The sequence below is a fragment of the Pungitius pungitius genome, chromosome 5, assembly GCF_949316345.1.
Source record: "Pungitius pungitius chromosome 5, fPunPun2.1, whole genome shotgun sequence".
NCBI classification, from domain to species: Eukaryota; Metazoa; Chordata; class Actinopteri; order Perciformes; family Gasterosteidae; genus Pungitius; species Pungitius pungitius.
Genome location: NC_084904.1, coordinates 2,427,783 through 2,454,957, shown reverse-complemented (window position 1 = coordinate 2,454,957; position 27,175 = coordinate 2,427,783). Strand labels below are relative to the sequence as shown.

At 40.9% G+C, this 27,175-nt stretch overlaps 2 protein-coding genes across 2 annotated transcripts in view; one reads left to right on the top strand and one right to left on the bottom strand.

Moving 5' to 3' along the window:
* ipo11 (importin 11) overlaps positions 1-16,347 on the bottom strand; it is a 74,038-nt gene extending 57,691 nt beyond the window's left edge. The window contains exons 1-8 of the mRNA XM_037482603.2: positions 16,206-16,347; positions 13,479-13,628; positions 12,025-12,125; positions 9,522-9,594; positions 7,399-7,602; positions 3,043-3,175; positions 2,748-2,806; positions 147-195 (exon numbers count right to left, since the gene is read on the bottom strand). Of these exons, the coding sequence (XP_037338500.1) occupies positions 147-195; positions 2,748-2,806; positions 3,043-3,175; positions 7,399-7,602; positions 9,522-9,594; positions 12,025-12,125; positions 13,479-13,616 (757 nt within the window). The 5' untranslated portion in view covers positions 13,617-13,628; positions 16,206-16,347. The remainder of the gene's footprint in view (positions 1-146; positions 196-2,747; positions 2,807-3,042; positions 3,176-7,398; positions 7,603-9,521; positions 9,595-12,024; positions 12,126-13,478; positions 13,629-16,205) is intronic.
* A 1,124-nt stretch (positions 16,348-17,471) lies between these two features.
* On the top strand, positions 17,472-22,687 carry hsd17b3 (hydroxysteroid (17-beta) dehydrogenase 3). Its single transcript, XM_037482605.2, has 11 exons — positions 17,472-17,699; positions 20,128-20,174; positions 20,429-20,504; positions 20,649-20,753; positions 20,859-20,926; positions 21,098-21,142; positions 21,408-21,442; positions 21,552-21,633; positions 21,700-21,765; positions 21,866-22,015; positions 22,159-22,687. Exons 1-11 carry the CDS (start codon positions 17,549-17,551, stop codon positions 22,300-22,302), a joined length of 969 nt encoding a protein of 322 aa, XP_037338502.2. The 5' UTR covers positions 17,472-17,548; the 3' UTR covers positions 22,303-22,687.
* Positions 22,688-27,175: the final 4,488 nt, after the last annotated feature.

Here is a 27,175-nt window from a genome sequence, read left to right as displayed (position 1 = left end):
TGAACTTTCTATATTTGTGCACCATAGTGTCTCTAAAGCAGGAGCCTTTAGCGTGCATTATATGAGGCACCAGTGACTGGGTCTGTTTCCTGAAGGGAGAAGCCTCAGATCAGACATCCAGAGTAGAGAAAGAGACAAGTACTCACAGCATTCCAAGAACTGTCTTAGCCTCTCAAACACAGCATTCAGGAAACCCTGAAGGGGGAAGAGATGGAGGGTGAGATCAAGTTTAATCTCGTTGACATTTCTGTAGTTGAATCACGTGTGATTGCTTCATCAGTAGCGCTCAGACGCTTATCCCTTCGCAAAAGGAAGAACTTAAGCGTGTGTGCATGTGTGTAAATAAAAGTGCCAGCTACACAGTACGAAAGAGAATCAATTTTCTGTGCCCTGCCGTGGACGCGGCGTGTAGCGGGAAATCAGATGATAGATGGAGATGCGAGCGGTTTAGGTCTGCGTTAATGTTCAGCCATGAGGTTAACAGCGGCGTCATTAATCACAGCCCGGCCTGTAAGTAAAGCTCCCTAACAGAGTGTAGTGAGGGAAGCGAAGGGGAGGGGGATACTTAGAGCGCACGCAGGAATTTAGAAACAAACCATGCAAAATGGGGTGCCACATAGACGTATTTAGCTGATGGATGAAGAGGGGTTAGACAACTGATGAGACGTGAGGCTCTTGGCCCCGCAGAGGAACAATAGAGCCGGATGGAGCGAAAACTTAGACACAAACATGGGTCGCTGCCAGTTTGATGTATATAGAGACAGTATATAGCAGTGGGGTAGTGGGCTGCAGAGAAAGAGTTGACTTTTTGTGAAAAATATTAAAAAATGTAAACTCGCGCAAGTAAAGCTTTTCGAAATTACGCTTCGCTTTTGGTGTGAACGCAGCATAAAAACCAGTAATTGCATCCAATCTATTTAAATTTTAATTATTTATTATTAATTAATTAAAATTATTAATAAAATGAGTGTGACAACAGAACCGTCAGCAGTGATGTCCTTGGTCACATTTTTAAGAAAAATAAGACTGTTAAAGATGGTTTAATTTTGAAATGGTATAAAGTACATCAGATGAAAAATTGAGAAAGGCATAAGTTTTGCAGTGAATATTTTAACACACCTCAGCTGAATAAAATGAATGAAAAAAGTGGTATTTGGTAACTTAAAACTTACCTAAACAACGAATTGTGTGGTTAAGAAAAGCCTATGCATTGCTTTTGTACATTTTATGTAATTAGTATATAAGTCACTGTTACAGTTTGACAAATATCGACAAGTTGAGGTAGTGAGTCTCAGATCAAATGAGCATTGAAACATGATGTAACTCTAAACATTAATCTGGAATAAGCAGGGACAGCTCGAGGCAAATCAAGTTTTAATGTGACTGTTTCGACCATAATACGACCTTCAGCCTGTGAGCTAAAAGTTCCCTCTAATCGAATAACAGCACAGTAAACACATTTACCTCTGTCATAAAATGTAATTTACAACAGGAAGACAAAATGAAGCAAATAGACTAAAGATACAAATACGAGACCACAGGAACACAGTAGCAACTCACGGATTGATCTTTTTTAAAGAAACCGACAAGTAGGCCTTATTTTTACGCCATAACCATGTGTTTGGTATTAGTTAATCAAAGTCTCTCTTTTCTCAATATTCAATTAAAAACACCACATCTATCCACACCAAACAGGTTGCCGTCGTTTGTAGTGCTATTGACCTGGACTTTGAATAAATAACCTTCGCACGGTTGACAAGTTTAGAATCACAGAGTCATATTGACATTTTTCATCTCTCCTGCATAAAAAATTCTATAAAACTATTCATCCACAAACGGTATAATTAAAACACTCAATGTTGTATATTTACATTTGAAAAGTATACAAAAAAGTAAAAGCAATAATTCTATCCCTTATTGACATTTACCGAAGCAACACACCTGTTAATATCAGCTTCTTATTGGAGTTACTTTGCAAAAGGCACTGCAACACCAACTTTTTCCAATGACAGGTGATATGTTCTATATTTACTCAACTGTGGCCTTCGGCCGTCCCGTTGAACTGGGTTTTATTTTCCAAGTACAAATGTTTCTAAAATGTCAAAACGTAAAAGTTTGTTCAAAAATGTAGAGAAATCCTCTCCGCTATCTGACTGTTCTGAATCAAATCTGTTGTGGTCGGTGATTCCAGATACTTTAACACAAGTGAAAACCAGTTTACCAGTCAATCAATGAATAAACAAAGAGCATAACTGCTGGGCTGAAAACATGAGGCAATTCTTCTGGTATCACAGAGTGAACCGTAGTACGAGGGTTAAAGTAGTGTCCCTCAAAGCTTCTGCCCTGGTAGATAATCTAATCCCAAGTACATGCGAACATGTCACATCTTGAATCCAAAGGGATGATTCCTTAAAATAAAGAATAATCTTAAATTAAATTTCACTTTCTAAAATCCCTTTACCTTTTACTGTTTTTTTTTTTTTTTTTTTACTTTTACCCTAAGAGCACATATTGCTATTCTTTCTTTAGGATGGAAGTCTGAATCTGCAGCCAGGGCTCACAGGGCTGGGATATTCTGTGCAAATGATTATGCATTAGCTCTGAGCCATGTGGAAACCAAAACCCCATCCTGGCCTGCAGTAGTTTGTTAAAGCAGACAAGCCGATTTCAGAGAGCTGGACTTTCGTCCTGCAGAGGACGAATAGCTCCGACAGAACACAAAAATATCCACAAGACTCAAGACTCACCATCACTTCCACATTCTGTTGTGGCTCCTGGAATCCGAAGACTGTCAACTTGCGAAGCACTGAGAGGGGCAGATGGAGAATGGCGGATTAGTATGCAGGATTGACCTTATAGAAAATCAATCGCCATTCAACAGATGTCGAAAGAAAGTAGCAGCGCACCATGTGAGTTACACAGGTTAAAAAGCCTCTTTTAATTGATTGGACGTTGGTGTAAACTCAGAATAAATGCGTTGTGGAGCGAGTAATTCCAGAAGCATTTTGACTTTGTGATCATGTCCGGTCTGCACGTTGCTACCTTTGAGAGACAGCAGCGACCTCTCCAGCGAGCCGAGCGCCGCGGCCTCGTCTCTGGCGCAGATCTGCTGGAGGAAGCAGTCTGTGTGATGGCTCCACAGGGAGCACGCAAAGCTGTAGATGCCCGACGCCAGCTGCCAACAGACACACACAACAGTACGGTCAATCAGACGCTTCCAATTCATTCTGGATCAGTGATGACTTAAAAAAAAAAAGTCAGTCAGGTGAACACGGGAGATGAATCTAAATTGCGTCTAGCTTTGTCGTCTGGGACGCCAGACGCTCTGTGACGCCAACGCAGGTACAAAAGGTGCTTCCATATGAAACGCCCTCGCAGAAGAAACAAGGGGAGGCACAGAGGGACGTCTCAGGTCTAATTTAGCTCAAAAGTGACTTCCTGTTACAGGCGCTGGCATCACATTCACCCCAACCAATTACATTTTCTCCCATTAATGCGTTCTCTTGTAAAGACAATCACATGAGTTAGACAAAGGGACTCTGCGTCCCATCAACTGTAGAGGTAAGTCTGGACCAGTAGCTCAGACAATATATAATCAATCTGCAGCGGTCACGCTTCATAAAAGAATAACCAGAACTGCAAAGAGGTAAACAATACGTCTTTGTGACTGTCCAATCAATATTCAAGCATTTCCATGAGGTGAAGCTTAGAAGAACCCACATCATGTTTTATTCTACATGTGATAAGTGTGTCATTTCTTCTACTTGATTGATACCATCAAATGGAAACAGAGTTTGTGGGGAATTTATCAAAGAAATGGAATAGAACACACTGACAATAACAGAGTGAAGTGGGACAGATGTGAGAAGCAAGTTAGTTAGTTAGTTTTGGTGACGTGATGCCTACTGAAAGAGAAATACCTTCTTTGACACCTCAGCCGAGGCTTTGATTCATACTTTACAGAAAACTGCAAGGCCGGCCATTTTGTTCTTAGGAAATATTTGCTCTTTCTATGCCTAGAATACCAGACTAATCTAACAAAAGTGATGAATCAAGTTTGGGAAACAATCTCAGATTTGTTTATCGACGTCTTTCCTTGGCTGTTTTTCATGGCACCACGGGTCGTTTTTACTGTACTCTACATGGTCCACACCGTGGGCTCTATCAACACACAAATTAAATTAGTACGTTTTCTGAACATATTGGATAAGCAATGAAAGTTTGAGACACGCTGATTCTTTGTTCCTCTCAGCTCCTCACACGCGCACCAAAAGTGCTTGAATTATAAAACACTGAATTAAAAAAAAAAAAGATTGGATTTGGAAAATATTTTTTCAATGCATTTTATAGGACCCTACAAATGATACAAAGGTGGTTTTCCAAATATTAAGGGACTTGAATACCTGCAAACTCATAAGGGGTGAAAAAGGTGAGAACATCAAAGATGCAATCTCAAAAACAAGTCAATATTGGGTCCATAAAAAAAAAAATGATTAAAACAATTCATTGTTCTTCAAAATTAACTGGAGTTACAATGAATGAATTAACCTTTGTTCAAATTAAAACAGGACAGATAACCATTACATAATATTGTCACTTCCTCTATCAAACTTTGCCAGTGGGTGCAGGCCTGATATCGGATAATGTGATTCGAAATCAATTCGAAATCCAATTATTGATTTGTAAAAAAAATATACTATTATTGTTAATTATTCAACAGAATGCCAAGGTCTTTCCCACCCCATGTGGTGCCTGTGTGTGCATCTAGAAAAACACGCAAGAGTGTATATCTGTGTGCATGCTGATTTCCACAACTGCAGATGGAGACAGCACAGGCAAATTTCAATAAAAGCAAACAATATCCTCCATCTGCAAGGCGATTCCCTATTCCAGGAGGAAGAAGCCGTAAACCCGAAGCGATCCAAGAAAAGCACAGTTCATTTCATCTGTTTATGAATACTCATCCACGGGGAAATTGCCCTTCTATTGTGAAAGCACAAAGCTAGAAGCTGGTTATCACCGGACCCTCGCTCAACTTCTGCATGCTGGAGAGTCAGAAAGAGCCAAGGAGCTCCACACAATGCCCACTTTGTGTCGAAGCAGTGTCTTAATGAAAAACGGTTTCACATTTACTGTGATGTTCTTATAAAAATGCATTTTTAAGAAGAAGAGGTTGTCAGTACAAATGTTGTTTCTAAAGAAAAATGTGCTTTAGATAACGTATCAACTTTATAACAAATAAATTCTGCAATGTATTACTATATTGTTCCAAGAATGTCGTCTTGTGGAAGTTTCAATACTCCATTTACGAGAGTAGAGAGAATAAGAGAAAAGGTTGTTCGTAACAATTGTTTTGTTAAGAGTGCTATTCAGGGGGCAAAGATAAAAATCCATCCCAAAGGAACATCAGGATGTTTTTGATTCTGGCATTGCTTGTGAAATTAATGCTATCATTCTCCGTAGAGGGGATAGAAAACCTTCTGATGCTCCTCCTCAGCGTGGTTTAAAGGTGCTCGGGTGTCACGGTGAACTTAAGATGAACTTTGATAAGCATGTCTCACAAATATTCATTTTTATGCCATTTCTGGTGGATGGGTTCATTTCCATGATAAAAGGTTTATGTACTTATGGCGTTCCTCATATTAAGAGGAAGTTCATTTTTTGATCCAGTATTTTATGTTTGTCAGATAAAAGGTAGCAGGCACTGTGCATTTTCCTCCATCCAGTTCCCTCCTCCTCCTTTTCAAGTTCATTTTGAAAAGCCCCCAGATTCCATCCGTCTCCTTGAATACAGTCTCACCTTTATCTTTACCCCATTTCCTTCATTACTCCATAAATTCTTCTTATGTGAACCATCCTCCTGTCACCCGCAGCCCTCGGTTACTTCAGTGACTTTTTTTTTCCTCCCCCACACAAGGCTTCTTTCACCAACTCCTCCACTTTTGCTCCCGCTATCTGCGCAGCTTTTTGTATGTCGAATGAGTCGAGTTCGAAGCAGCTGGTTCAAGTGCATCATCCCCCATGATGCAGTCAACCTGGGCCGCCAACTGTTTTAGCTTGGGCAAGGATTCAAGCGAGGAGCGCACACACACACATGCTTTCCATTGGCAAAGTTCAAAGCTGTTAATAACCGACGGGACACAGAAACACTTTCCCTACTCTGAAAGTCCAGCCATTACCGACTGGGTGTTTTCCAGGCAAACTAAATTGCCCAAGATGTTTTGACGCGTAATACATCTGTAGCCATCCGATGCCCCTTATCCATTTTGCCTGTTGTCGTCGGTGCACTTTAAAAAGGATGCCATTGGACCGCTAATGTGTCCCGTCTCCTGCCTACACAGAGGACATCAGATAAATAGGCGGTCCTTCGATGTCTCCCAGGATGATACATTACTGTACGGTGATAAAAAGACTCGACCCAACTTTAAAGGATGTTGGAGCCATTACATAGCAATCCGTCCCTTAAAGTGCCATGGGTGCATTCACACACACAGACACTTCTGATCCGATCCCGGAGACGAATGGCAATGCCAGATTGAGTACAGAGCCAGGGACGGTCTTGAAAGGTGTTGTAGTTGTATCAAAAAAATCAACGGGAAAGAAAATAGCTACAAAGCAACGGAATTGCTAGGAGTCCTTTGTCCCCCCCCCCACAGTCAACGGTGTGCACACACACACGGGCCATTGAGTCAGCTGCCGTGACGGGAGGAGGCATTCCACAGGCTATTTAGTGTCAGAGTGATCACTGCGTCATTTAAAGACTGCACTGTTTAATGGGGCCCCCAATGCCTTTGTAGTTCATTTTGCCTAAAAAGGCACACGTTTTGGCATAGTGTGCGCTTCTGCACAACGTCCAAATATTTGGCCCTTGCCGCAGTCTCTGATGTCCATTTGTCTGTTATTTCCCCCCCCCCCCCCCCCCACCCCACAGTTGTTCTCCACCTTTCCTCTGCTGGAGCGTTTGATACCTTCCTCTAAACCTCCTCCACCCCCCTGTGCTCATGACCATCTTTTTGCTTAAGTCTCGAGTTCTTTATAACCACCAATGGCAAATTATATACAATTAATATTTTCTTTAATTCACTTCCTCTTTGAAAGACATATTATCTCACCCAAATAAGGAACAAAATCTCTCTCGCAACATACAATATTTTCCCAAGGATGTCAATGTGGCTCCAGTCATGCATGAAAACAGACATGCAGAGAAAGTCTGGGTGTCACAGCAGCTGAACAGCATCTCCTACAGGCAACGACTGAAACTGAAACACCTGCAACGCTCCGGACAATCGTACTATTCATTTATCCACACTCAAAATGTTTTGCAGGGAAAAAGGGGAATGTGGTAGTAGTATTCTGTCAGGTACATTTATTTTATACGGACAACTAACGTGGACTTACATCCTGGAAGAGCCGCCTGTCCTGCGCCAGACGTTTGGAAGCCAGTGTTTTGGTGACGTGATAGAAGGTTAGCAGCGCCCTGTGCTGCCGCAGGCCGTCCTGACCCTTCACAGACTCGAGCAGGATGGGGATGAGCTCCGGCCATTGCCTGGGGCAGTCCAGACGGGCCACCTTGGCTATCAGTACTGCAATCTGGGTCGCTATCTGTTGGCAAAGAGGGGAGGGTGACCAGGGGCAAAGCAAAAAGTAAACAAAGAATTTCACTTAATCTCAAACATTCTGCATCGCTTAAAGCGGCATGGCATGATTTTAGAGGAGTAGTTTGGCAGAACGTACAACACACCACCCGGGGTGCACATATTGCATCTCCTGCAAAAAGATGGAATCTATCAGTATTGTTACTACTGAGCGGCAGCTTTGACAGCAGATTTTACGCCTCGTAAGCATCTGCCGCCTTTGATTTTGGCAGCTGTGATTCACAAGTGGCGGCGTCATACTTAACAGTTCCGTTGTGTACCAAGTATTAGCATAAACATCGAGTTAAGTGAGCAAGCGTAGTTGATTTGTATCCACATGGTAGAGAGGTGGTGCTGGGTGGAAACAACAGACAGTTAGGTACACTACACCAAAGCAAATCTTTTGGACCCCATTGTTTTAGAGGCACATCAGTTAAGTAAATCAAGGGCATGTATTGCCTTGTCTAAAGAATGCATGTTTCCATAAAAACGCTTAACATGTGCCTAAGCTTTTTCAAAGCCTGGTTATGTCACTTCATTTGCTCATAGAACTAAAAAAATGTAAAGTGTCCAAGCAACACAGGGCACACAGACACACACTAAAAAACCTTGATCGATTTGAGAGAGGCTGTGACTGGAGAGACATATGGTGTTTAAAAGGCATTCATTACTTGCCATATGGACCCTATCGGTCCTGATGTTGGAGGGCTGTCCCTCAGGGATAAACAAGCTGTAGAAATCAGGATGAGGGCCACCTTTCATGTGCCCTCAGACAGAAGTATTACACAGCACTTGAGTCTGAAATATTGGCGTGTTGTGCCTTTGCCCTGAAAATTATTTACAACGAAACAAGAAACAACAACTTGTTGGCGCCTCTAATGAAGGATCCACTGGCACAACCAGCAATCATCCTTTCTACTACCATCCTATTTTATTGGATTACATTTAATCATGTGTATTGCATAAGCCTATATAAAGCATTTTACTAATTGTGGAAATCATTGCGGATATAAAGAGCAGTATAAATGCAATAAATCTAAACCCTGAAAACAACAACATAATAGATGTTTGAATGGAACAGTTGGTCTAAAATCTAGCTGCTAATCTTTAAAAAAATCATCATACATTTCTGGTGTCAAAAAGGGGTTGAAACACACAAATTACATCCTTAATGATAACAGGTCCTTTAAATCAGTGGTCCCCAACCACAGCTACCAGTTTGTGGGCCATTTTGTACTGCGCCGCACGGAAAGAATTAAATGACTTATTACCTCCTGAGACAAAACAAAGCTTCATTTAACAGGCAGTATCACGACGAGTCATACTTAAAATGCAGTTTTATTGCGAGAGGTCATTCGCATGCACCAAGCCCTCTCTGCCTTATGTGTGTACGCTTTCATGCCAATCGTATTATTTTATTCCGTCGTGTTTATCCGCCACACCTCGAAGACCAGCCTGCAAAATGTTGTCCAAGATGAAACTGGTCCGTGAAACAAAAAAAGGGGTTTTGCTCTACTGCTCCAAATATTACCCACCTCATCCCTTTTTACAAAAAAAAGCCAAGTTATTACCAAATTAACTGTTAAAGCCAGCATTGTAGGCTGTTAAAATATTGGAAAACATCAATAACTGTTCACAAATCAAACTTTGATAGCCAAGACTGTGCTGTTTGTTAGATAATCCTGTTAAACTGAAGTTTCTGCATGTGTACATCCATAGCATAGATCATCACAGCATAACACAGAAAATACATGTTGATTAAAAAAAGCTAAATTAACTATTAATATTAAAGTGAGACAATGCAATCAACTGCAATCATTTGCTTTGCCCATAATGTTTTTTTACCAAGTCACTTTAATCACAGTTTGTAGTTCCATTTGCCACTACCTGATTGACGGGCTCATTGAAGTTTGTGATGAGACCAGCCCGCAGTGAGGTCTTCTCCTCCTCTGATAGAGCACTGTGAACAAACCAACCGCAGAGATGTTTAGAAGACGTTTGACCTCTAATGAAGAAAACAAAATGAACCCAAAAAATACAATAGATACCCATCAATGTGTGTGTGGTTTCTTTAGCAGTCTGTAACCTGAGAACCGCAAGGCCAGAGTGCTCAGTGCTCGCCATGGCACGTTAGAACGCCACTCAAACCCAGAGATGGAGAATGATTACATTTCAGATTCTGGACATGCAAGCCTCGTGCTTTGCGAAAGATTCGAATATGGTATCAATCTGCCAAGTAGTCAAGGGATCAATTAAATCCCTTTATAACACTCTATAGAGTAGGACCTGCCAGCTGCCTGATTTAATCAGTGAGCTCGGTATGGACGCCCTGCTCTCCCTGTGCCATATCTAGCAGTCTGCAGGATGAACCTTATGTTGTGCAAGCAGAGTAGGGGAGAGTTGCAAAGGAGTGAGTCGAGCTGTAGAAACAAGAGTTGATTAAACTCAACAAAATAACCTTATTTGACTACTTCAACTGCTGCTAAATCTAGACAGAGCGAGTGATTGTTGATGTGAGGAAGAAGGAGGATTCATACATATTAGGAATCCAGGCGTGAAGCACATTTTAAAGAAATAAAGTAAAAGTTTTAGGCTTGTCACTAAAAATCATTTCTCATTGGACTATGAGCAATGACAGTCATACGCAGAAAGACGTCTCGGCCCATGAATCGGTTATTAATTAGAGCCATTTCCCTACATGCCACAGTCAGCCCAACAAGATTCAACAAGTGTCTGATCGAGATTCATAATGCTCCCAAGCATGCTCATTGCTGTTTGCTGCAGAAAGGTATGTGAATATATATATATATATATATATATGGCCCTACCTGCTGTGTGGATGCTTGTATATTATTAAAACCTAAAATAACCCTTCGGGACAAGTTGGATTGAAGTCAGTGATCCAGCCATCTGGACAGTAAGCCCCAAGGAGATTCTTAATTACAAGTCACAGCTTTTAAACTAATATAAGGACCCCAGAATGGATGGACAGAGATGGAAATGCAAACAGCTCAGGCATGAAGGCCGTCTCCAAACCCAGCAATCATTTGCAGTGTGTTTTTTTTGTTGAGGAGATGGGTGGCATAATCACTCCATAAGTTGTATAAGTAAGGGATGCCCTATGAACAGTGTATAGTCTATATGCTATGGGAGCTGTCATTTATTTCTTGGAATAAATATGATTAGATTAGAAACAGGCGCTTTTGTCAAATAAAATAAATTAAATGTACCCCCCTCATAATTCCAGTATTAAAGCCAAATGGCAGGCTGTGTACTGTCGTGGATATCATTAACAAAAAGGCACGAGAGGGATTTTTTTCATGAAAGAGGGAACTGACCTTTTACACCTCAGACCTTTTAGATCTTTCATAGCAGAAAGAGCACAGGTGGAACTAAAAACACTAATGAGGGCTCAATTATTTTTAAGTGACCCATTAAGACCAGAATGCAGCATACCAGGGCTGTGGATCCTTTTAATAATGGTAGAATGTGTACACACTAGTTGAACCATAGTAAAGAATATGATTATCAAGTATGAGGTTTTTAAATATCTGTCAAAAGGGATTTATAGCCAGCATCAACGACTACTCTTTGACTGGTTTCACTCTATATCACAATATTATAGTAAAAACCGGCCAAATAACAGTTATACCAAAGTGAAGGGCTTGCTTGTCTGGTTAAATGTTCATCACTTCATCCTCTTATCCAATTAAACATTTGTGTAAAGGTGTCACAGAGACCACCAGAAAACTCTAGGCTTGGCCACAATAATTCGAATGTGGCCTGAGTCCTATATGGTGACACTTTATATACACTATAGAAGGATTAATGGCAATCGTCCCAATATAATGAAATAAATAAGGAAAGGATTACTGAGTTACTAACTGAAAAAAACTGAAAAAAGTGCTCAAAGAGTGACGATGGAATGCTGAGGAAGAACAGAATACCTCCAATTCAAACTGGTTTAAATCTAACAAAAGGAAGCAAGTCAGGTAACCATGGAGAGTAAGCTTGGAAAACACAAAGCCCATCCTTCACCAGACAAAAGGGACACAAATTTAAAAAAAAAAAAAGTACAAAAGTGGAGCACAATGAAATGAATAATCAGCATGGAAGGTAACAAAATAAGAAGGAAATGTGTTGAGGGCAGAACGTCAGACGTAAGCTGTAACTGTTGGCGAAAAGACAATAGCGCCAATAAAGGCAATGAGAGAGCGGGACAAAACTGAAAATCTGAGACAAAAAGATCTTGAAGGTGACACAGTCCCCAAAAAAACAACGGAGAACTTGCGACTGATGAATAGAGAGTGAAAGTAAATGAAGTAGACATATAAAGACACACTGTAGAAGAGATAAGACAAAAAATAGAGAACATGAGCAGGCAACTCACTGAGGCGCTACTCTCCTCCAGTATCTGTCGATGCCATTTTTGAAGTAGAGCACCGCAAGCCACCTGACGTTCACATCCAGCATGTGGTTATTGAAGATATTCTATGGAGGGAAAAAACAAATATGTACAAATACACACAGACACACAGCCGAGGTTGTGTTGTTTGACTCAATTGGGCAACACCAGGCAATTTAGAGACAGAGGCTGCCACCATCAGGCCAGAGTTTAAGGGGCGGCTCCATCTCAAGTTTATTCAAAATCAAGTTCAATCAAACAAGCTGAATTTTATATTTTATATTCAGGATGTTTAATTATCCTAAAAACCCAATGTCTCCCCCATATCAGGATGACCTAACCTGGCACACGCTTTATGTGATTTTTTTTTTTTTTAATTCAAATTTTTATTTTCCCATGCAATGGCCCGCGACCCATTAAAAATGACCCACCAGTTGAGAATCACTGGTCTAGTGCGCTTGCGCACATAGACATGGGTTATGCGGTAGTTGATGTTATTCCTGTAAAGGGAGACACTGTGATCCATTAAACCAGCGCAGCTAACTTTTTTTGTTGTTGTATTTAGATGTGGTGTATACATTTCTGAAGTATTTTTGCAATGCGAATTTGCAGTTGTGTTTTAGACTAAAGGGTTGTAAAAGCTCTTTAATGCTGTTTTTTTATCCGATTCATCTAAAAAATAATTGACTGATTAATCGATTATCAAAATAATCGTTAGTCGCAGCCCTAATTCACACTCATTTGGCACAAAATTGTAGAAAATAATGCGTTCTTCTGAATGGAATAGGCGCCTGTGCTCATCTAGGCGAAATGCAACCTTGGCTAAACTCCCCCACGTAATGAACAGAGATTATTCTGAGACCCAGCTCTCACCAGCCTGAGTCCCTGAGTATTTCTTACCGGCGGAACATAAGCTCTGTAAAGAATATGCACTAAATTGTAGGTGCTAATTAGTACAGAGACGATGAACTAAGCTCTGTCGAGTTATCCCACTGTCCTGACTTTTAGACAACACTTGATCTAAAAAGAAAAGGAGTTAAAGTATATTTTTTTCCAATAAAACTATTCAATGGAGCTTTAGCATTAATTTAGGACAAATCAATTCTCAGCTGCCTCCTCCTCCTCATTTCCCACCTCTTACAATCTTGTGATTTGTTACTTTGATTAGTTTTTGGAAATGATTATTTATCACACAATAACAGAATGTATAGCTTCTCAATTGACTGTTATGATATATTCCCCTGCTATTAATAACTAAACTGTAAAAAAAAAGGTTGCGTGAATCAACTTAAAAACTAAAATGCATCAGAAATGAGCACAAACGCAACATCATCGTGCTTTTCAGTAAGATGCAGCATAGAGTAAAATCCCCCTTCATCAAAGTTGTAATAGTTTTGACTTCAGCAGATGAATTTCAATAATTTGATACCATCCCTCACCAGAAGGACAGAATAGAAGCCCGGCTGCGTCTCCCACTGCCGGAGCTGCTCCTCCGCGGGCTTCAGAACAGCGGTGTCCTGACTGGTAGCTTGGGTTAAGGCCTGCAGCACCACTGAACTAGCACCATCCATGTCCATAGCTGGATATACCTGCAGGGGAACACCAGAGGACAGGGACAACACAAAAAGAGAACAATGTTATTGCTTTTTAAATGGTTTCACCATTGGAGGAATACAGCATAAAAAAAACATCAACTGAAAGCTGAGGCAGACACATTTTTTGCTTTGTCTGGCGTTATCCCCCTCCCTTTTGAATCCATTTTTAGCATGCATCAAGCGGCGCTGAAATCACTGTCATAAATGGAGAGAGAGAAACAAATCCTTTGGAATACAGAGAGACACACCTGGTAGAAACACTTGCAGTCATTTCTACCACAAAGGGAGCTATTCTACATCCAAGAAAGTCCCCGTTTCAAAGAACATACCTGATTACGGTCTCTGTGCCTCAAAGACAGCATTTTCAGCTGGAATGGTATGCCCTAGATAGACCAATTTTGGGATCATGAAACCTTCCTAAATGGACGTTATAACATTGCCAGAGGAGTTTGTCTATTCAATAGTAAACTATTAGTACAAAAGAAATATGTGGTTGTTTACTTTGCTACTTCTGTTTTTCTTCAGCTTTGATTATAATCAAAGAAGATCCTTTCGCGTCAGAATATTCATATCTGGGGCTATATGAGGCCAAATATTTTAGATACAGACTAAGTTAAAAAAACAGGCTTCTATTCTTGGTAAGCACTTTATTCTAACAGACTGTGGAGAACCAAAGCCAGTAGAGTTAAGTTCAAAGACAGCCTTCATTGGTAAGTTTCATTCAGAGTGAACGAGGGTGCCATCTGCAGCCCACAGACAATTACCCAGCACCATGATTCACAGCATGCTTCTCTAATTGTATGTAAATTAGGTCTGACGCAGTGTTGGGCAAAACCTGTGTACACAGTCAGTTTTAATAAACAGTTCCAGAGTTATTAATTGAGTATTATATATTTAATATAATATATATATATATATGGCAAACAGAGCAGGAGTAGCACCAGTCTACTCTCAATAAAGGCCATTTTGTCTCTGGCATTTGGTTCATATTCAACATGAAACCGAGACAAAAATACAACTGCCAACCATGATGCAGGATTAATTAGATGTACTGCGCATGCACAATAGTATATTAATAGGTTAGGGTATCACAGTTATATTACTGCACCTGTACACGTCACATTAGATAAAAAAAAGATACATCACTTTGTCCCAAAAAAAAAAACGGGGCGGGTTAATGCCGTTTCTCGCAGATCGGTTTCTGCTGTTCGGAAAAAGGAACCTGCCCCCTGCCACTTTTCAATCTCGCAGTCACTCAGGAGGAAACCTCTAACAGGACAGGCTGTCAGTGTGGGGAAACTCACAGTCTGCAGTGCACAGAATTAATATGTATTATGGGACTGTCTGTTTTACAGTCATGTCCAACCATCTTTGATGAGGATGCAAATGCTTGGACAACATCCAGTTACAGCAGCAATGTGGTCAGATGTGCATGGGGCTGCTTCTCCTGCACTAGATCTGAAATACCATCAACCTCTTTACTTTTCCAATGTGATGACGTGTTATGGTAGGGAAAGCACAGTTATTACTAATTACATTAATAAAGTACATTCTGACCCAATAAGACATGACAGTTTAAGTGTGAGCCAGCATGCACAATATCTGGAAACTGTAAAAACTGTCACATATAAAAATGTATCGTGTGCGAGTGTTTTATAATCTAAGCACAATATCTCGCAGCTGTCTTTCCATTAAAGGTGTGTTTCGAAACGGTGAGAAAGTCATGCACTCCCGCGTGTATGGTTCACATTTTCATTATGAAACTTTCCTTTCACGCTTTAGCTACTAGACTGTTTATGCAGTCTATGGACCAGGTAAGTTAGCGTGCTATCATGCAAGTAGCAATTCAGTTGTGTTTTCTTCGTAGTGTTGAGTGCTGAGTCGCTATGACGTGAACGAACCTGCAATGGCAGCACTTTGTGTTGTCCTACCCAACGTTAGACGGCTTAATGGCTGATGTTTTGTCTTTGTCGCTAACATGACGTTACTCGTCGAATGTTTGCCGAGTGGTCACATAAGCTAGCTACAGCTAACGCTACATGCGTCCACTGGCATAACGTTAACTCACTGAGATGCATAGAATTGTTATTATACAGATTTCAAGACCATGACACAATCACATGTGCAAGAATCTCGAGTATGAAGTGGGCTTAGTTGACGTTAGATGTTTTAAAAAGGTCACGCAGGACCATAACAATCTCAGGGCGTCAGTAAGGGGCCAGGAGAGAGTGACAACTTTTACTAACTTAACTGTTCCAATAACGTAACATTTACAGGATTTGAATTCTTGACTTTATAGACTCAAACACATGCAATGTAGCCCCAGTTGCTTGAGTGGCCCTCTCATCATGTCATGTTTAATGGAAACAAAACAACCACACATTCACCCATGAAAGGGTCCGCACTGACAGTTTCTAAATCGAACAATCCCCAAACACCAAAGCTAACTTTGGACAAGCTAGCGAGCTAAACTTATTCAATGCGAAACCAAGCGCCAACCTCGTCCTTGCTATTAAATCACGTCTTTCCTCAAATACATCTAAAAATACAAAGAAATATAAACGGACTCACCTAAAGAACGACGGTAGAAAACAGAATATGTTGTGTAGCAGTTGCTGCTAAAGCTCAGCCAATGGCAATGAAACGGGAGATGAAAACACACGCTTGTAGGAATGGCGCGAGCAACACAGCAGGCGCACGCTGATGACGTAGAGCAGGCGTCCCTGGTCACGAATGAAGAGAGCCAAGACTGCTCATGAGTGCTGCAGAGAAACATGTGAAGTATCATCATTACTCCTTCTCATCATTGTTGTTTTTCGACCGTACCCATATCATCTGGCATTCAAAGCCTATATTTAATAAAAACGCAGCCTAAATTTTGTACCATACTGTAAGGCAAAGCAATCTTTTTTGCATAGCACATTTTAACAACAAGGGAATTCAAATTGCTTAAAATACCACCATAAAACATCAAACATTTAGAAAGGAGATTAAAAACAGTTAAGAACATTACTTTTAGCTTTGAATACTAATTCAGCTTCCATGAACAGATTGAACGGATGTGCATTGCGTTCACAGAAATAGGCATGGCAACTGGGAAAAACTAGATATTCTATCTTGGGATGTTTTTTCTCCAGGTTTGTGCAACAGATGAAATACCTGACAAGTCAAAGCAAGAAAAATCTATTCAGGAGACACACAGCAACATGAAGTTGTGTATCTCTGGAAGGAAGAGCCAAAAGTTCAGTTTTATAAGCACACATCTTCTTTAATGTTAACATCTTCTAAAAAATGTATTTCACTATGACATTGATTACAGAAAGTACAATTAATTGGTTGTTTTACTGTATCACGAATAAGTGCTGAATCTGAACTCAGCAGCAAGTCAATCAGTATCGATAACTATTTAAAGCCATTTGTGTGGACACATTTCTTGTCAACCATGTATGTAGATTAAAATATGCAAACATCAAAATTAAACAGTTCACCACCAGCAACTTTCAAAATATATTGATGTGATACACTTTTGCTTGTATGAAATCAGACAACTTCAGTTAACCTTGCACATGGGAACTTTAATGTGTTTTGGGCATTTACCACACTTATTTATATCTTGAAAAAAGTCAAAGAAAGAAGACCATAACAGTACACAACACTTCCTAGATCATATATAATTTTTCGACACCTGTTTTGTTTGTATTTTAGCCTATAACTAAAAGATTGAGTGACTCTGTGGGAGTTTACGGGTGGGGTGGGGGGGGGGGGGTCTTAAAAGGGGAGTGTCCTGGGAAGAGTTATTCTCTCTTCTCTTTTTGTCCTGCTTTACTATCACTGAATCACTGAACCAATAAGACTCTCTCAGAGCATACACAAACACTGCAAGTCTAAAAGCCAGACTTTGTTTCCAGTCAAGCATGGATTTAATGGAATTGTTCTTCATTACTCTTGGGACCGCAGTCATTGTCTGCTACGGAGTGAAACTTCTGCTTTTCAGTAGGATGCTTTTTCCCAAAATTTGGTTTCCACTTCCAAACTATTTTTTCACTTCCATGGGAGAGTGGGCAGGTGAGCTGTTGTGTGCATGTGTGTGTGTGTGTGTGTGTGTGTTCTTGCATGCGTGCGTGTGAGTGTGCACGTGTGGGTTCAGGTAGTGCATTCATGACTAACTACCTAATACATTTGGTGACAAGACTCTGCATGTAGGCAATGTATCTTCGAGCGAACTTCGTGGTGGAATGAGCACATCGGTTCAATGTGGCAAAAGAAATTGCACGCTTGCATAACATTTTAAACCTAAAGTGGCCATTTCTGACCTTCCCTTAGAAACTACATATGTTGAGCAGCTGGTTTTTCCTTATATAACTTCCTTTTTTAATTGTAACAGAGCATTTACTTGGTGTTTATCGGCATAATACGTAACGCCAAAGACAGAAGTCTATAACGGTACGCAAAACTGCCCTTCCTAGTTCCTTTTTGATTGGTGATGGGGATAATAAGAGAAACATTACTCTCTCCAGCTGCTGCAGCGAATCAAACTTGTAGGCATCCTTTCAACTCAAGGACAATGTCCTTGCATTTTAATTACAACAACAAATCCCTTAGCAGCTCCCAAAGCGGTCTCATCAAATTACAATATTTCCTTTGGCAACTCCTGAGTAGGTTTTTCAGGCTCCCACAGTGCATGAATAAACCTAAAAAAGAAAAAGAAAACACAGAACACTGGCTTCACATTTCCTTTCTTTCTAAAGCCCACTTTCATTTCACTGCAGAGAGGAAACAGCCATGGGAACAGTACGTCCTAGACTGTGCAAAACGGGTCCCTCTGCATCAATTTCCATCCTGACAATCTGAAACTACTAAACTATTTTCGATTTAATGATTTGGGTATATTGATCCTTTTGTCCTCAAAACAAACACAGAGGGTCCTCAATGACCCTCTGTATATGATTTAAATCATTGGGCCTGTTTTTGCCTTGAACAGTATGCATTTTAAAGTAAAGTGTATTTTCTTTAAAGAGTATATTATATACAGTACCAGTCAAACGTTTGGACTCACCTTCACTTGACTGGTACTTTATATATTGTGATGGTAAACTAATAGAAGTTGAGGGTTTAATTTATTTACCCCTTTTTACCCCATTTTCTAGAAAACCCAGGAGCAGTAGAGGACTCTGTGCCCCGAGATGGGTGGGATTGTACATCAGAGTTTCCCAGCATATGGCTTATGGATGTTTTTTAAACCAAGGGGGCACCAATCTTATTTGAATGTGTTTCTTCTTGTAATGAAGAACAAAAAAAGAGCACTAATTGGCATTTGACTCCAGCTAGTGCATCCTCCGCCTGGAGGAGACAATAATAATAACATTGATAATAATAGAGCTTTGTGTTCTGACCATGTTACAAATGTGTAAGAAACAAAGGCTGTGCACACACTTGTAGCTTGACATTGAGTGTATTGATCCAAATCAAGTTACCCGACACACTCAGACCGCTCCCACGATTAAACCTCAAAACAATGGATCCCATCCCATCCAAAGTCATCTTGGCTTCATTTATTTTAAACTTACAGTCCTGAAAAATCAGGCTTTGTTTGAATGTAAATGCCCATTACCTAATGTCTGAAAATGAGCGAAGAAAATAACTTGTTATCTGTAAATCGGGTCGAAGCAAATGGGAGAGTAGTAACCGCTCAGAAACCAGCAGGTCCTGTTTGCTCTCAGCAAATTCTTTATCAGAAACGGGGAACATGTTGTATTAGTGCAGTCTTTTAGAACGGGATGGTCTGGGTTCTGTGTAAACAAATTGTAGCTGACATCCACAGAGAGTTTTATTAAACTGAAATGTCTCTGACAACAATCTGAACTAATAAACGCATTTCAGGAACAGCTTTTTTAAGTCGTGTTTGAAAAATCTGGTCACCACACTGAGAGCAGACGAGATGCCAGGATTTGGGGTCATGATTGACACCTGTTGGCCGCGTTTTGTTATCTTATCTCGGGGCTTTGTTTTAGTCACGTTCCCGAGGACATAAAGAGTTTATATGTGTAGTCATTTTCATGTCATATAAATTGGGTAAGTTTAACTACTCTTCCTGTAAGTCGTATCTCAACCTCTCCCAGACCGACAGAAAGGGGGGAAAGACGTCACATTCTTTCCCCAAATTGGGTCGCGGCCAAAAAAAGTCAAACTAATGTTGGCTCACGATGAAAGCGGAATGCCATCATTCTTTTGTACAAATGTATGGATTTAAAAATCATGACTTAATTAGATAAAATTACCAAATATCTTGATATTCCATCATTATTCTTTCTTAAATCTGCTACCAGCAACAATGCTATACATTACATACACAAACACACTCCCGGTATTGGTTACACAGCAGAAGGAGGGAGTTCTGATTCTGGGGCCTCTGTTGTTCAGAAAGTAAACCACAGGAGAATATGACCACTAATGGAATTGATTGTTAGAAATAATCCCTGCATCCCTCTTTCAGTGGTGACGGGTGCTTCAGAGGGAATAGGAAGAGCATACGCATTGGCGGTAAGTGATTGTGTTAAAAGCACTACTTCTTTTTGCATGTTTACATTTCTGCACTTGAATTAATATTATAAGAGACCAAAAGTGAATATAATTTTAAAGAGTGAAGATTTGACATATTTCTATTTTCAGAACTGGTTTTAATCAGACCTTCCCAGCTCATCATGCAAGTTAAACACATATGTTTTATTGGATGAACATTTGCTTATTTTTGCAAGTTTTTCCTTTCTCCTACCACCCACCACTGCTTCCCTCAGCTGGCTGAGCAAGGAATGAACGTTGTCATCATGAGCAGGACAAAAGCAGCATTGGAGCATGTGGCAAAGGAAATAGGTGAGAACTCCCTTTCCCTTTGACTTTGTTTTTGTTCTGTCTGCTTTAAAAAAAAAAACATTGAACTGCATCCACTGATGTTCTGTTGGTCATCTGCTATAATTCAAATATCATATTGTTGACCCTGACCCATTTATCCTATAGTTGCTACAACAGGGAAAAGAGTAAAAGTGATAGTAACAGACTTAATGGAGGACGTCTTCAGTGAAATTGAGGATCAGCTTTGGGGCCTAAACATTGGGATTTTAGGTTGGTGCTTTTGAAAGAATACATAATCCCATCAAATTATTCAAACATTAATTGCCTTTCATTTTTCCCTAAAACCGAATCTTCTTTTTTTTTTCCCAACCCCAGTCAATAATGTAGGCATGCTGCCCAGCTTCATTCCCTGCAAATTCCTTGAGTGTGCAGAGCTGGACCAGGTCAGCAGGGTGTCAGCAGTCTGTGGTGTTCAATTATAAACAAACAAATGTTCTACTCACATTGATGATTACTCACCAGCATGGGTTCTGTGGGACTCCTTGTGCTCCATCAAATGACTTCCCTTCACTATGAATGCTGACGTCTTTTAAATGTCTCATTCATGCTTTCAGACAATAACAAAGGTGATAAACTGCAATGTGAAATCTATGGCCAAGGTGAGAGAGAGACGTGTCTTGTTACTTTTTCAAACCAAACTTTTTCAAAATCGTTACACAAAGTGTTCGTGACAGGTGGGAAGAATCAGAATGATTTTATTTTGAACATTTTGGTGCTTAGACCTTTAGTAAGAAAACATGCTTGCATCATTTTAGTCAATATGAACGTTGCCTGATGGATGTCTGAGGACATTGAGTGGGATGCTTTGTTTTTCCTTATACACAAGTTAACTGTGTATAATCTGTATGTTCTTTTGTTCTCCAGATGTGCAAAATAATCCTTCCAGGCATGGAGAACAGGTTTTCATGTTTTCTTCATGTAATACGTAATACGGTCTAATACAAAACATGCTGACTAAAATGTACTTTTGGGCCACAAATGTAAGAAGATGTTATTGTGCTTCTACAGGGGAAAAGGGGTAATCATAAATATTTCATCAGGAATTGCCTCCATTCCGTTCCCCCTCTACACCCTGTATGCTGCGTCCAAGGTAAGTACAGGATCACAAGCACTCTATTTTTCCTTAATCACACCGTAGGATGACTTCTTCCTTTAGGTGTTTGTGGAAAGATTTTCCCAAGGTCTCCAAGCTGAATACAGAGATAAAGGGATTATAATACAGGTATTCTGCTTCTCTTTGAGACTCCACCTCAAGGTCTTTATCTGGAATCAAATAGGTGGATTTCGTCACAACTTTCTGTTAATTCTTCCCATGTTCTCAGACAGTTGCTCCATTTGGGGTTTCCACTCGAATGGCAGATTATCAAAAGACCAACATGGTGACTCTGTCACCAGACGACTTTGTGAAGAGATCCCTGCAGTACCTCAGAGCGGGGGACAAAACATACGGCAGTGTCTGCCACACATTTCTGGTAAGGCCAAAAAATGACAAAAAAAGATACATTTGACCCTCTGATGATGATGATGGTGTGTGTGTGTGTGTGTGTGTGTGTGTGTGTGTGTGTGTGTGTGTGTGTGTGTGTGTGTGTGTGTGTGTGTGTGTGTGTGCATACAGGGCTGGTTACTGCTGTCTATTCCATTCAAGATTCTCTATGCAGAGTGTGTGCTAGTCAGCCTACAAGACTACGTCAAGAAGCGAACACAAAAGGCATCTGTGTCTGCGTCGAGTGCATCTTCAGAAAAGGGGAGGAAAAGATAACCAGCAAGCAAACATTTCACCCTTTAAATCCAATTATATAATTATGGAACAGGTGTTGATACGCCTTTGTGTTCTATTCCTCATTTAAATATAATGGTAAATATTTTATCTGATGAGAATAAAATGATTATAAAATGATTGTGATTAGCAGCGACTGTACTTTTTGTTTTTATTTTTGGTGGATGTTGGATTTTAATCCACAGTCAAGAACCTTTATTAATGATGTTATTTTCCCCAGTCCATGATACTAGCAGGGATTTCTTTATCGTTGCTTATTCCAAATATGTCTTCACATGCTCAGTGTCCAGTTACAGTTGCACAATCGAATGAGATGCAATGCAGCTGTGTATGCCATAAGAGGTGTTTATTAAAATTAAATGTTTCAACATCAAAGAACAATCTTCTCCATATTGTAGTCTAGTGCAACACCAAGAAACATGCATTGTGTTCGACACAACAACAGCTGAACACAATGAGCTGTAAGAGTTGAACGTTTGTGTGTAAGACCACTTCCTCATATTCAGACCCTGTGGGACATGTGCGCGCGCGCACACACACACACACACACACACACACACACACACACACACACACACACACACACACACACACACACACACACACACACACACACACACACACACACACACACACCTGTAACCATCATTAGCATCCCTCTGAGATGAGGGAAACATTGGATTGGATGAGTAAACCACCAAACTTAGGGGACAGTGACCATTATGATGACCACAAAACCATTCTTTTAAATCACCTGCTCCCGAGATGTCTTATTCACACGAGTCGCTGATCATGAGGTGACCGGGCTGTTTAGACAGCTGTGACGAATGATCCCCCCCATGAGATATAGCGCAGGGAAAGGAAACGTTTTTTGAGACAAAGAGAGTGAGGAGGTCAGTGTGACCATGAGTTAAGATGCCTAGCTCTGTTTTTGAAGAAGGAAAAGAATAACTTGTCTTTGTATGAGAATAGTCTTGGTTTTTCCGCCTTATTGAGACAAGCACGGCAATTTTACAACTACAATACCGAAATAAGAATTGCAATTATATTCAAGGAATTAAATGATTAACGATAATCATATGAAAAGCAATTATAGTGCAATATTGGGTTGTAAACAAGCATTTTGGATTTCATAGGCCTGATTTAATTGATCTCAATACACATATTTAGTTTTATCTTCCAACATCATGTTTCTGATAAATAAAGGTCTGTCTGTTTGAATATTGTTGGGCTGCACAACATGACATTGTACTAAGTGGCTTGCCAGCAGGACAGGGGTCGAGGTCACTTTGCTTCGCTAAATAAATAGATCACTAGTCCTTGATTTGAGGACTTTCTGTATATTGATATTGTGAAATGGTGTGATTTTATAGCTTTTTCAAAGTTGATTTACCGCTAACAAACTGTCCTCCCAGGCAGAAGGGCAATTTAAGTTAAGTTACTTTTCTAATGCCATCCGTATAGCTCCTCTTATCCACCAAAAGTCATATTTGCTCTCTTATGTATCCTAAAAAAGGGGTTTATGGTAAATTTATTCATTTAAAACATTTAAAATTCAGGTGCAATGTATTCCCCTTAGAGAAAATCCTGTGACCTGTAATATGCAATACATCCACTAGAGGGAACCAAATATAAAGTTTTGAAAAGGGTTACATGGTAACAGAATCTCTCTCTCACACACACACACACACACACACACACACACACACACACACACACACACACACAGGGCCACACACGCATACACAGATTCAATTTCAACAGATGACAGGTCTGATTATTTCTGATTGATATTTTAAAGCTGTCAAACACTTTGGACAGTAAAGAGATGGAATGATCATTCCAATGGGATGCCTGTTGTTGATGATGTCAGACTAAACACTCTCTGGGGAAATACTACATTTATTTTCCTGTTTAAAAGAAAAAAGAAAATCCCTTATAACCAAAAGAAAAGTATAAAACGTTTTCAAAAAGGAAAAAAAAACACTGGGACTTTTAAGTAGGTGTGTTGATTGCAATGTTCCCATACCTGCACCTCAGCTTGTTTGTCACCTGCTGAAATCAAAAGTTGTTTACTTTGTTTCTCAACAGCGGGGACTTTCCTCACCTGAGGTGATCTGCAATTAAACGGAAAAAATACTATTATGACTCCGTTCAACCATTTTCAAAGCCTTCCAAACATCAAATGAGTCTCTCAGAGTCGTCAGGGCAGTATTACTGCACTCGTAATAGCATGTTATATGTAGCCAAAATAGTTCACTGGACAATGGTTTCACCGTCAATGGGATCATATCTTATCATAAATATTAAGTCAAACTGGCTTCGACATGTCTGACGTCCCTAGCAGACGCGGGATTCATCAAGAGAAGGCCCAGAGACAGAAGTCATTGCTTTAGTTGGGTGGTCAGGCCTCCAGGGACGGCCTTGTGTGTTTGAGCGAGGGAGGAAAGGAAAAGGAGAGAGGTGCTCCCTGCGAGGATGCTCCCCGTGCGGCTCCTCTCTCCTCCCTGGATGCTACATTGCTTGTTGTTTCAGTCAACAGAAGGGTCCCGCAGATGATCCAAGACAAGCACACAGCCACCGCAGCCCACCCAGCAGCCAAGGTTGGGACCACTGACCTTCAAACACGCATGCACGCATGCTCAATTCCCAACAAAAATAAGTGAATAATCGGCGAGCTTTATAAAACTCCCATTGCTATTAACATTCACTCTGTATTTTAGAATCCATAATTCCCTCAGTGGCTTCTTCTCTTTGAATGGTTTCCATCCCCATGTGCTTGTCTGTCTGACTCACCGCCATAACTATTCCAATATTTATCCCGACTCAAATATTTCTGTGACATAATTACCACCTTGTCTCCCGGAGCGCACGCATTCACTCTCAGCCGAGGTTTTAGGGGTAATTATTCATCACGGGAGAAATAATACCCACCACTCCTCTCCCCATCCAGGACGTGAAACCCGAGATGATAATTCCGACCCTTCGTCTCCTCCATGAGAGCAGACTGTCAGGGACGGGCTGCCCCGCCGCCGACGGAGAGCGAGCAGCACCGAAGGAAGAGGGACGCAGAGGATGAAAGGCACGGGAAGCCAGGGTAGAGAAAGGGTACCAAAAAAAAGAAAAAGAAAAGGACTCATTTCAGAGAGAGAAAGAGATGGATCAAAAAGGGAAAAGAAAAAAGGCCCGTGACTTCCCTGACTGCCCAGTGCTCACATATGGCTGGGCTGTGCTTGTACAGCCTCACTTGAAGGCGAAGGGCCCTGCAAAGATAAACAGTGGAGAAGCTGCAGCTGGAGCGGGGAGGCAGGCGCTTGCTTACCGAGACCTCTCTACACTAAACAATGGATCAAGTGACGCACGGGCCTTTGGCAGTGCAACAGAGACCCTGAGAAGCCTTCTCTTCCGTACGTTTATGTCTCTCTCAATGTTTACCCCGTGGGGAAACGCACTATTTTCCATTCCTTTTTGTTCCTGAAAGGAGCAAAAGAGTCGGCCCGCCCCCGTCCCTTCCTCCTTCAACACAGGACAGGTTCGGGGAGGACAAAGTGTCTTTTTGTGCACAGATTCGACTTAGGACACTACGGTCAACCATTGCGCAGCTCGGCCTGTAGTTCCACCGCGTACTTACTTACTCCTGCAGCTCTGCACGGGTGTTTGGGATGAGCAGGATCAACCTTTCCCACCGATACACACACACACACACACACACACACACACGTGGTCCATTTCCGGCCGAGAGAGGTGAAGGAAACAAAATGAGGAATGGCCTTTCTATTACTCGTGGGCTCTCACTTCATTCAAAACTTTGTGTGTGCGTGCGTGCACGTGTGTGTGTGTGTGCATCTGTGTTATATCTCTTTTATGGATGAGCACAATGGGGAACGGAAGGGCCCAGGAGCCAGTGAATTAACCAAATTATAGCTAACTGTTCCCCGGGTAACTGGATTGGAATGAGGGGCAAATGGTGTGTAATTTCCTAATGAAGGGGGGGGGGGGGGGGTTCTTCATTTTTTTTTTAAAACATCTAAAGACCTCCCTTGCCTGTTACCGTAACAACAGGAGGAGTTTGGACCCCCCCGAAGTAGTTGTTTGCTTGCTGAGTCACCTAAAAGTTCTTACGTAGGGCTTGGATTAACGTTTCTTCCTCTTCTCTTATGTATTTCCGCCACTATGACTATTTTATGTATAGCTTTAATGTTTTATGGTTACATTATTATTACAGTTGTTCTGTGTCCTCGCCACAGCGTCCTAGGAAGTGTTTTCTTTTTATTAGTGTGCCACACATTCCTAAAGTAATGCTAGGAAGCCCACGTCTGGTAACATTGTCAAGAGAAATCCAATTATGGCTGAACTAGTTTGGAGAGTCAGAGTCTTTGCGTTTTTTTGCATTTGATCTGACTCAACTGGGGTAAAATGATAATAAAATAATAAGAAAGGGTCATTGCTGATAATGTAACAACTCACATATTATTTTTGGCTCTTTAGGGTCCACGACTTTACAGACGACTTTACTGTTTCTCATCCATCAGCCTAGATGATGTCATCAGTTCAGAAATGGAAGCTTGGAAATAGGAGTGAAAATGAAACACTTCCCTTTGATGGAATTGCGCCAATAGTCCCGAATACGTTTCCTCCCTGAGGGTTGCGGTTGGCGTCTCAAAGGCCCCCGAAAACTCATCTTCTCAAATCAGCTCCTTACTTTGAGTGACGGGGTCCTGTGTGAACACAGGAAGCTCAGCCCAGAGTTTGCGTTATCTCACACGAGAGATTTCTGTACTTATTCTGGGCTCTGGGCCATAGTTAAAAGGTTCCTGTGTCATACGTCAGGGCACCAACCAGGCTTTGGATACAG